The sequence below is a fragment of the Pangasianodon hypophthalmus genome, chromosome 3 (genome assembly GCF_027358585.1).
Source record: "Pangasianodon hypophthalmus isolate fPanHyp1 chromosome 3, fPanHyp1.pri, whole genome shotgun sequence".
In the NCBI taxonomy this organism is placed as follows: Eukaryota; Metazoa; Chordata; class Actinopteri; order Siluriformes; family Pangasiidae; genus Pangasianodon; species Pangasianodon hypophthalmus.
The window spans coordinates 2,528,861-2,540,217 of NC_069712.1; the positions used below are offsets into that span (position 1 = coordinate 2,528,861).

The 11,357-nt window shown below is 34.4% G+C and overlaps 1 protein-coding gene across 1 annotated transcript; it reads left to right on the forward strand.

Moving 5' to 3' along the window:
• Positions 1-1,447: 1,447 nt before the first annotated feature.
• On the forward strand, positions 1,448-8,047 carry LOC113541301 (deoxycytidylate deaminase). Its single transcript, XM_034302871.2, has 7 exons — positions 1,448-1,524; positions 1,990-2,063; positions 2,551-2,635; positions 3,798-3,930; positions 4,852-4,968; positions 5,378-5,474; positions 7,353-8,047. The coding sequence occupies exons 2-7, from the start codon at positions 2,014-2,016 to the stop codon at positions 7,414-7,416; spliced, it is 546 nt and encodes a 181-aa protein (XP_034158762.2). The 5' UTR covers positions 1,448-1,524; positions 1,990-2,013; the 3' UTR covers positions 7,417-8,047.
• Positions 8,048-11,357: the final 3,310 nt, after the last annotated feature.

Here is an 11,357-nt window from a genome sequence, read left to right on the forward strand (position 1 = left end):
TCATGAAGTCATCATTGCTATATAATGATTGTGTACATGTTTTATTGTAGTCTTATTTCTAGTTAATTTTGCTACAGTATTAAATAAGAATCTAGGATTATTTTTTTTTATCTTTAATTAGGGTGGAGAGATACATTGATCTAGCAGCACTAAGAGCTTTCCTATAGCTCAGAAGGCTCTCCTTTCATGCTGTTTGTAATACCACCAATTTAGTTTGATGCCATTTATGTTCTAATTTTCGAGTGGTCTGTTTTAAGTTGCATGTGTGATCGTTATACCAGGGTGCTAGCTTTTTCTCGCTAAGTATTTTTCTTTTAAGCGGAGCTACCTTATCTAGCTACCTTTTCAGGATCAGTCAGTGATACAATCATGGTTCGAAACTCTGGGAGATTACTGATAAAACTCTGTGCAGTTGTTGACGTGAACATACGTTTGACACGGTGACGTGGCAAGGTGCATATATTATGATTAAGACACATGTGAGATGAGGTCTGAGATAGCTTCACACCGCGGAAATGTGACTATATTTTCTATATTTAATCAGAATGTTAGTATTAAATCAAATGTGTGACCACCACTATGAGTGGGTCCTATTACGTTCTGATTAACCCCTACTGAATCAAGAATGGACACAACCGCTGCTCTCAGAAGATCATCTGATTATCAAAATGAATATTAAAGTCTCCAACAATTAATGCTTTGTCTAAAGAAACAACCAGCCTAGAAATGAAATCCGCAAATTCACAAAGGAATTCAGAATATGGCCCTTGGGGTCTGTAAATAATAATTAGCAGAATCATCTGGGTAGACTTATTTTTTGTGGCTATATGTTATGTTAGTATAAAAAACTTCAAACACGTTGAATTTATGACTAGGTTTATGTGTGACGCCTAGGTTATCATTATAAATAACAATTATCATTATAAATATCTGCGAAACCTCCTCCTCTGCCAGTTAGATAGGGCTGATGTATATACAGTAACTGTATCCAGGAGGACTAGCTTCATTTCATGCTACATACTCATTTTTAAAAGTGCTATACAACTAAAATTGAATTGAATTGAACTTTGCAATAAAAATAATGACAGGAAGAATATGTGTATTTATCATTTGTTATTCAGACAAATCTGATCTCTCTCTCTCTGTTATTCAGACAAATCTCTCAGGGTTGTTGGATACTTTTGCAAGCCTCTTTGTGTGTGTGTGTGTGTGTATGCACGCGTGCGTGGGTGTGTGTATTTCTATTTAAAGAAACTACAAACATCATTGTGATCAAGGTTTTGAGTTTATTATGAGCATCCCATTGAGCCAGTTTTGATGTCATTCTTGAAATTGTTTTAGCAGGTGTGAGTGGACACACCCTGAACCAATCAAGAAGTCTCTGCATTTCATAATGACCACATGTGTATTTAAATAACACTTCCTTCTTCCACCTTTGCACTCCAGAGGCACCTAGAGGTGAGTGTTACCTGGATACAACCATAAACAGCACAGCACCTTTTACAGCCACCTAGAAGTCAAAAGGTAAGTGTTTCAAATCAACATTGTTATCTAACCTATAGAATCAGTATCAGTAAGAGATAACACTTAGTGAAATCCCTAATAGGTAAGGAATAATACACAAAGGCCTTTCTGTTACAGCAAAATAGTCCACACCAGGGAGGTGTAATACTGTTACCAAAATGAAATATTTTCCTACATCAGCATGGTCCAAAATGTTTTATTTCTCTTATACAACAGTGATTTGCCAAAAATTACAGTTTTGGAACATTTTGTTGATTTTAAGCCATAATTAAGTATTTAAAAAGGAAAGAACAGTTTAAATAAATGATTTTTGAAAATTGTGTTGCACTTTACGCTATATGGACAAAAATGTAATCTTTCACCTTTACGATTTGGGTTTCATGAAAACCTATTTTCTATTAGATTATAGAACTTAGTTTTTGGCATACATTTTTCATATTATATACTGATTTTTTTTCCCCCCAGAGTAAGCAAAGCCTAAGTGGTGTGATGGCCAGCTCAAGCAAGGACAATGAACCACAACCACAACCACCTACGCAGTAAGTTTAGGAAGTTTGTTATCGATCTCAGTGTCATAGTCTGATGGGTGATAGTTTCAGGATTGTAGGTTTGTAATGTTATGACTGTACATGTAATGATTTTGCATATTTTGGATGGAAGTCCCTCATCAGCCGTGTGTGTAAAAATAATTCACACAGCACATTTCTGAAGTTTTTATATATGATATATTTAACACATGCATCACACATCACACGTTTCACGTATGCTTCCATATTAATAAAAGTTAGAATCCACACTGACTCTGACTCATATTCATAAAAGGTAATGAATGAATAGAATGACTGTGTCCCTAATGTGGCATAAACTATCATTTTCTACTGTATTTATTTCCTCCTGTTGGTTAGTGTGCACAAGTTTGTGTTTGAAGCACATAATATGTAAGGAATAACACACTCCAGACTGTGCTGTTATATGAAAATAATGCATGTTGGGGCTCCACATATAATATGATCTCTCTTTCTACAGGGCAGGTGGACCAATTGAGGACGACATATATTTTATGGCTGTTGCCCTAATGTTTGCTAAGAAGAGCCCTGATCCTAACACAAAGGTATCAAACACTTTGTCCTAAATGGTGCACTTGCAATGAAAGATAGAAAGACTGGACACCCATTGGCCTTGTGGACCTCATAGGAAGGCAGTAATAAGGAGGGAACCGTTATAAGTCCAGTCTTTCTATCACTTTTTGAAAATTTAAAAGGATGTCCACAAAGATCTCTGTTAGTGCTTTTCTGGAAACAGTGTGGCTCGGGAAATTACCCATAATCCTCCATGTAAACACTGTTAAGAGAGTCACATGTTAAACTAATACTCATACTGAATTTAATTACCCTCAAAAATTGGTGTGTAAAATCTGCCGTAGATTCTCTCTCTTTTTAAGCAGCCAAGCAAATATAAATAATTTAATTAATTACTTTAAGCAGTTTTAAACAGCTATTTAATATTTCAGTCATTTGCATTTATTTACCCACACTAACATTTTGTTATCAAAATTAATTGTGATAATTCATAATTCTAGCTGGGGCAAATCTCAAATGGCTTCCTGTTCACTTCCTGGTTTGCTCACTACGTAGGATACATGTTTAGTGTTCTTACGTATAGTGTAGAAAATGCACGACTGCTTGTCCATTGTCTGGTAATGTTTGCTCAAACACCTCTGTATTTTCACTATAAATTAAAGTATTGGCACCCTCGGCCATGTCTTGAAGCATAGAAGAGAGCATATGGAATGAAAATCGTAAAATTACTGATTAAACTGACTGCTATTGATCACCTAATTTTTACCTATAGAGTGTTTTGACATGGTATAACATTCACATTTGATATTGTGCAATTTATTCACTGATCTTTCCAGCACATCTGCCAGTGAGAGAACATGAGGAAATTTGTGATTTTTTTTTTTTCCCACATGTTCAAGCATCTATTAGGGTCATCAGTTTCCTTCTCTACTGTGTTGTGGTGATACACACTTCTATATGGTTTAGATCTACAGTCTTTCTTGTATTTCTCACCAACATACTAAACTTCACAGGGTTTACTCCATTTTCATTTGTCTTCATGGAAGGTCTGAGGTTCAGAGGCTGATGATTGTTAAATGCCCTGGTGTTATTTTGAGCTTTTTAAATAAACCTGACAGGTTGCCATCAGTTACTTTCACTTTCTTCTCCTTCCCTTTTTCTGAAGATGATTTAATCTAAACTGTTTTTGTGTAGGTGGGTGCATGCATTGTAAATCAGAAAGGGAACATTGTGGGTATCGGCTATAACAAAATGCCCAACGGCTGTGAGGATGAGTTCTCCTGGGAGCGTGGAGAACATAAAGACCCGAAGAAAAAATATCTATACGGTGAGTTACGGCACTGCAGCCTGCTTTAAAATGTTGTGTTTCATTTTAAAAATATAAATGCTTTACTTGTTTTCAAGCCTAGTTATCTAACTAGCTAGCCACTATTTTCTCCTTCTTTCCCTGCTCAGAGGCCTAAACTGTAAACCTATTATAAGGTTTATTTATAAACACTCCTATAATACAGAATGATAATAATAATAATAATAATAATAATAATAATAATAATAATAATGCATTTTATTTAATGTCGCCTTTCAAAACCCCCAAGGTCACCTCACAAGCAGGCAAAAATAAAAATACAAATACAAATCACTACACAAGACAAAGGCACACAACAAACACTCAGCATATACAAATAAAATACAGTAAAGACTCAATAAAACATATTATAAAAAAGCCTGAATAAAAAGATATGTCTTAAGGCGCTTTTTAAAAGTCCGCAGGCAATCGCTGTTACGAATATCAAGGGGAAGGGAGTTCCATAGGCGAGGGGCAGCATAGCTAAAAGATCTGGCACCCGTAGTAGTTAGTCAAATCCGAGATACCACAAGAGAAATTGAAGATGAGGATCTGAGAGCACGTGGAGGGGTGTAACCATGAAGAAGTTGAGTAAGATATTGGGGTGCAAGATTATGAAGTGCCTTGTAAGTAAGTAACAAGATCTTGTATTCAACTCGATACCTTACTGGAAGCCAATGCAACTACAGAACTACAATGCAGGAGATAATTACATCCTCAGAAAACCACACTGGTGTGGGCTATGCAGCTTTACACACCTTACAATATTTTCTGCTGTCTTGTTTGCAATTATATATTTCTACCAGAGGAATATCTCTGGATCCCCAGTTCTCCAGACCTTACAAACTGCTGCTTTATTTATTTCTATAATCTAAAAAATATTATTATTTATATTGGTAACAGTGTGCCATGCGGAGCTGAATGCCATCATGAATAAAACCTCCATGGATGTGAAAGGATGCACCATTTACGTCACTCTGTATCCCTGTAACGAGTGCGCTAAACTCATCATCCAGTCAGGTAATAGCAAACACACACACTCCTACATAAATACAGCTTTATGCCTGTTATACACTAGTCTGCGATATTCTGCATGCATTTTACACAGGTTACAATGTAAATCTGTCTCGTAGGAAACTTAAAGCAGTCATAGTATTTATAATTTAATTAATTAAACACAAAGATTGTATTTAGCTCACTTATTGTGAGGTGTCCCAGCAGAAAGTGCATGGATGGTTAGCTAAGGATAGCTAGCTGGGAAAGAGCTGAAGTTTTAGTTAAAATTCTAGTTGTGTTTTTAACTAAGCTCAGATGCTAGTGAGCAGTTGTCTGATAAGTGTGTGTGTGTGTGTGTGCGTGTGTGAGTATGTGTGTTTGTGTGTGTGTGTACATCGGTAAATATTATTATCTATTAATATTTCCACTACAGGTATAAAAGGAGTGGTTTATTTGTCAAATAAACACAAAGATTATAATGAGACAAAAGCAGCTGTCAAACTGTTCCGCTCAGCAGGTATTGAACCCAGGTGAGTCTCCGAAAGTGTATGTGTGTATGTGTGTGTGTGTGTGTGTGTGTGTGTATCATCGTCTGAAGGAATTCTAAGCAATCCTGCACTGCTTTTTGTTTGTATCTGCATGTCATATTTTCTACAAAAAACAGAGATGTGTGGTAATTCCTTATGTTCTACATCTTGCCACAGAAAAAACATAAAGATAGCATAAATAAAAAAATGTAAAATGTAAAGGTCCATTTGCTTAAAATTCATTGTGTAGTCTGTGTAAGTGATGCTTTTTTTAATGCTTAACCAATAGTGATTAGTTTATCTACAAGCCTGGAAAAGCGTCACGAAAGAAGAATGAAACAGTTTGGTGATGTCAGTGGGTCGCCGGCTTGATGCAGTTATTGCAAGCAAGGGAAATGCAACCAAATATTAAGTGTTATTTACTTTAATTTACTTTAAGGATCTCAAACCTAAATGTCTTCAGTGTATAGCAAAAAGAAAAAAAATTGGCGTTGCTGTTCCTGTACATAATAGACACACTGTCTATATTTATATTTTGCCCTTTTGTGTGAATTTATTAGATATAATTCTGATTATTTTCTGTAAAACAAGATCTTGATGGCTGTTTAGTATTTTCAAATACTAAAGCCCAATCTGGCAAACCTGTCATTAGCCTGTATTAGTGCTAGTTGCAGTTCACGTTTTTGAATACGAGGTGCAATAATAACTCCGTGAACCTAAATGGGGCCGTGAGCATGTTGCACCACAATTCCACCAGGCTACGTCCACATTAATCCGGATAAATCTGAAAACACATCTTTTTCTCTGCACTTTGGCCTTCTGTCCACATTGAGATGGCATTTTTGTCCAGTGAAAATGGAGCTTTTCGAAAACGCTCTCTCAAATGGATAAATTTGTAAATGCCATCTTCATGTTGTAGTGTGGACTGAGAAAACGGAGATATTTAAAAACAATGATGTATTTTTAGTCATGTGACACAGTCATGTGACCCATTCAATTCAAAACAAACAAATTTATAGTCCTGGGTTACTCGCAGCAACAACTCCACCTCTTTGTCTGTCCATTTAAAAAAACTTGTTGCTTTTCCTCGACATCGCCGCATCAATTCAAAGAGACAGAAAGTAAATAAATGGCTGACGGGAATGACGCAGGCCGAAGCTTCTTAATTTGTTATGCATGCACAGTTTAGGGATGTAAGCGTTTTCAGTGTGGATGAGCAACTTTTGGAAAACGTATGAAAATGCCAGTGTAGACGGAGAGCGTTTTAAAACAAAAATGCAGTTTTCAGATCTGGATTAATGTGTTATGTGTGATTGTGGCAGATATTAACAGCTTATATCTGTCAAATAGTGAATTTATAAAATTGTTTGTCACTCAAATTAGGAGTTTAGTGTTTTATTGGAATTTAAAATGTATGTAGTTGTGAATGTGGACTTTATGAAGAACATTTGTTGAATGGTTGATGTATATGTTGGGGCTGTACACAGCCTGCCCCTATGGATTAACCTGACATTCACCTAAACGCTTACTTCAGAAAATACTTCACATTATGACAAATGACAAGTCGCTGATGTTGTCTAGAGTTTGTCGGCTGAAAAAAATGTATCTTGTTGCCTGATCAAGCAGAAGAGGAGGTGTATATTTAAAACGTGCTGTTGAGTGTCTGCTCTCTATTTTTCAGCCAGTACAGTACAATAACACAATCACAGCCCTCAGGAACACTCCCATTGATCTATTGTTCCTCTCTGCTGTTGTACACTTATAAATGTGGGAGTGGACAGATTTATCATGTTATGGATTTTGTAGACCTTTATTGTAATGTGGATATCATACTTTATCATTAATATTTGATTAAATTCTTTTTTGTTTTGGGCTTTTTAGACAGTTTCTGGCAAAACGTGAAGTCGCAGACTTTCTGGCGTCCATCGATCCCTTCGCTGAGTGAATGAGGCTGGGGCTGCGCTCTTCACCACTGAAATCCATTCAGATGTTACTGAAACATTTAACTTTCCCAAAACACACACACAAAAAAAATCCCGATATATTCAAAATGACTTCAAATTTCTAATTAACTGAAAGCTGATTAACTACTGAAATGTCATTGAAATCTACAAACTACTGAAATACTGAAATTCACTTTAAACATTATTGAAAAAGATCAATTATAAAAACTTTTTTTTTTTTTTTTTTTTTTTAAATCAAAAATAATCCTTACAGGAATTTTAAACCTAGCCTTTTTCCCTCTGACATCATGCTAGCAGCTTCTGTGTTGTGTCTTATTTAACTAGTGAGAGGTTTCTCAGTGCATATACACTTTCTTATGTAAAGAAACTATCGTTAAATCAACTTAAATCATCTTTAGCTTTTCGGTGGGTGAAAATTAAGATAATTATATTAACTAATTCACTTTCTGCTTTCTGTATTTTCTTTCAAACAAATGATTATTAAATATTATTAATTACTGAGTGTTGATTTGACCAAACTGAACAGCTGAATTGAATAGATTTTATTCATCCTCAGTGGATTTTATTTATTTTATTCAGATGTCTTTAATAAACTACATCCTGTGTATATAATTAACTTCATATGCAGATTTCTCATTTTTCAGATTCTATGTTTAGGGCTGTATTCAGCGTGAACTTAAGTCCAAATGTTACATCAATATTTACTTGGGGAAAGTTCCACATATTCAGAGTTGGTTTATGAAAATGCTTAAGTGGATTTTCTGAGCTCCACATTCAGATTATTAAAATCACATTTGTGTAGTTCATCTCTGAGGTTACCAATTTATTATTTTTTTTTTTAGTAGAAGTGCCCAAGATGGGATTTTTTTCGATAGGATCCAGACCACTGCTTTTAAACACAAACACTCGCCTTTAAACTCCAAAAATTGAGGTATTGAAAATGGAAAATGAAGAAGGAAATTGTATTTTTTTCTGTGAAACATACAACAGTGTAACATAAAAGCAAGAAACAATTTAAAAATGAAAAATAAAAAATCTAATATGATCATATATGAATGAGAAGATGATGAGAGTTTAAATAAATCTAATAGGAATCCAGTATATTACTAATATACTGCTGCATGAATAATCCTAGTTGTAATGGTCACATTAGTCACAAAATGGCTTCCGCACTCATTATTCAGCAGCGTGTAGAATAGCACTTGATTCAGCTCATATACACAGAACTTAATGAAGCCAGTCATGGAATTATAACGTATATACACAGTCCACTAAATGAGCAAAGTCTCAGATTAAGATGCGTCTCCTCCGATGTCCTCTGTGAGAGAAAAATATCGAATAGTGCATAAATTTTAAATTACGTCTCTGAATAGATCTGAATACCAACGTAAACAATTTTGGTATTAAATCCTCATTAAACGTGCTTATCATAACTCTGAATATGACCCATTATCACATTATCCTCCTAAAATCTAACATCAAACTATACAGATACAATTTAGTAGAACAGAAACCAATAAACAAAAACTTTCAGAGTCTTGAAAACTGTTCATTCATGGTTACTGCTAAGCATTTCTGTGCCACATAGCGTCAGTTGAATTGAAGAAGTAACACCACTTTTAAAGAACATTATTACTCTGAGATATACGTTCATGGTTTGTAAACGTGTCAATATTCTATTATACAATATATCGTGATATTATATTCCATTTATATGCCATGATCTTAATTACTGACCACTCTGTATTGTTCACACGAGAGCAAAACTCTCCTGTAACTGTTTTCATTCTGCAAAGGCGAAGGCAATGTGCTGAAAACAAAATACAATCTGACTGGTGGTGCTTCTTCATTAGTCAATATTCTGCTGAATTTTCTCAAAGAAGCATCAAGATAACGTCATTAAATGAGGCTTAGTAATAGAAAGACTGAAACACTCACTAAGTCACTATTTATATAGAAAACTGATCAGAACAGACAAGCAGAAACACGTTTGTTTGGGTTTTAAACAAAATGTGTGCTTTTTCTATTCTTTCTTTTAATTTCTGGAGTTTTCATTAAGGTAATTATAATATAGCACCGTATTAAATGACAAATATTTATTAATTTTTAAGATTAATTTTATCCAGTTCATGCTCATACCCGCAAAAACTAAAAACCTCCCACTTGGGGGACTTTTTTGTTGCGTCTTTGGGGATCCCAGTTGAATCAACCAGATGAACCTTTCTGATGTTTTTTTTTTTTTTTTTAAGAAAAGAGAGAGAGAGAAAAAATTTCACCTCCTATTCCCATCTGTTTCTATGCCTATTTCGAACACTTTATCTATTCAACCTGAATAATATATGTGTGTTCTGTTACATCTGTAGTGCAAAGGCAACAGATTAGAGTACAAGCTGAATAGAATAGAAGGTAATAATATAAAACTGATTTTCTGGCCAGATTTCCAGTGAAGGCTTTAAGGAAGATTGCAAAAGTAGCAATAAGAATAAAATCTACTACAAATGCACAGTCAAGTCACATCTACTGACAATATTATAAAGCACTGAGTTTGTATAAATTTGTTGTATATGAGATTACAATCCGGTCAATTTTTTGATACGTATGGAAAATTTTACTTTAAACATGATTGAGGGAAACACTAAGAAATCAAAATCACTACAGTTTTTCAGAAATGTGAAAATGTCACGTGCTTTTCATGTACGCATCTCCTCGACCTCTTGTCTGAGCAACAGCACCATCTGCTGCCTGAAGAAGTTCAGTGCGCAGACTCAGTAACAGAATCAGATACTGCTGATGAAGAGGAAGACGCAAAGTGCCATCAGAAGTGATGGTAGAGACACAGGAACAAAAACACAAAGGGCCGTCCTGGTTTATATTATGTTATAATATGATGATCTAATTTTAGTATAACTGTCTGAAAGTGTTAGTGTTAGAGTCTGAGTGCTAGATGTAGTGCTAGATCAAGCTTCCCAGTTAGATTTTAAACCATCATTAAATTAATTCCAATTAAAATTAAACCATTGTTTAAAACATCACGCCTTTGGTAAAGTGTTGGCTTTTATACTCTGTATATACTTCAAATCTTTTGTGCATAATTTGTTTAAACAACATATCCAGATTCTTTAGATGTTTTTTGTCTTTAAAAAAAGTTCAAATTGCATGTCATATGAATTTCATCTTTTTCTAAATATCACTTACTAAGTGGATTATCAGTGTGTAGGAATATCATGAGTTTAAAAAAATTATATGCCTTTATAAAAGGCATATAATTGTAAAAAAATAAAAGAATTTATTTTTTTTTAAATCTTCCTATATGTTTATGAAAAATTGATCAGGTCTAAAATATTTAATTTTGATGACCAAAATTAAAAAAATGTTTTTTAAATCAAAACTTCTTGGCATTTAGTTTAGGACTGTTGAATGATTATGCTGATTTTTAGAAAAAAACTCTATCTTCAGTTTATAATTTTTTTTTTTTCTTTTTCAAACACCTAAGGCATTTTTAAATTCTGGCACAAAAAGATTTCATTAAATTTAATTTAATTAGTTGGTGAAGATACACCAGAGACACTGGGAATGAACAACAGACTCGACAGCCAGTAGAAATGTTTAGATAAACGTTTGTTTAGATAAAATTTACTTGAAATTACAGTAATGTTCTCTGGATGTGATTGATAACTATAAGTGTGGACTCTACGCATGAAAGGGTTAAAAGACTGAGCTTTTAAGACAATTTAAGGCAAAATGCTCCAAACTCGTAGCTAGCTGCTTGCTTCCCAAAATGATGTAGGGCTAGCATTACCTTAATTTATGACTTTATGCCTACAGTTCAATTGTCATCCTTAATTATTTAATTATTTAGACTATCTTCACCACTTACCACAGTTCTGCTTCCTCTTTTCCTCTTCTTCTGGTTTTCTCTTTC

What these genes read in the sequence shown, in the direction of transcription:
- LOC113541301 (XM_034302871.2), top strand. Translation starts at nt 2,014, where the DNA reads ATGGCCAGCTCAAGCAAGGACAATGAACCACAACCACAACCACCTACG. An exon ending in CAACCACAACCACCTACGCA is followed by an intron (nt 2,064 to 2,550) that starts GTAAGTTTAGGA and finishes CTCTTTCTACAG; the next exon opens with GGCAGGTGGACCAATTGAGG. An exon ending in GAAGAAAAAATATCTATACG is followed by an intron (nt 3,931 to 4,851) that starts GTGAGTTACGGC and finishes TATTGGTAACAG; the next exon opens with TGTGCCATGCGGAGCTGAAT.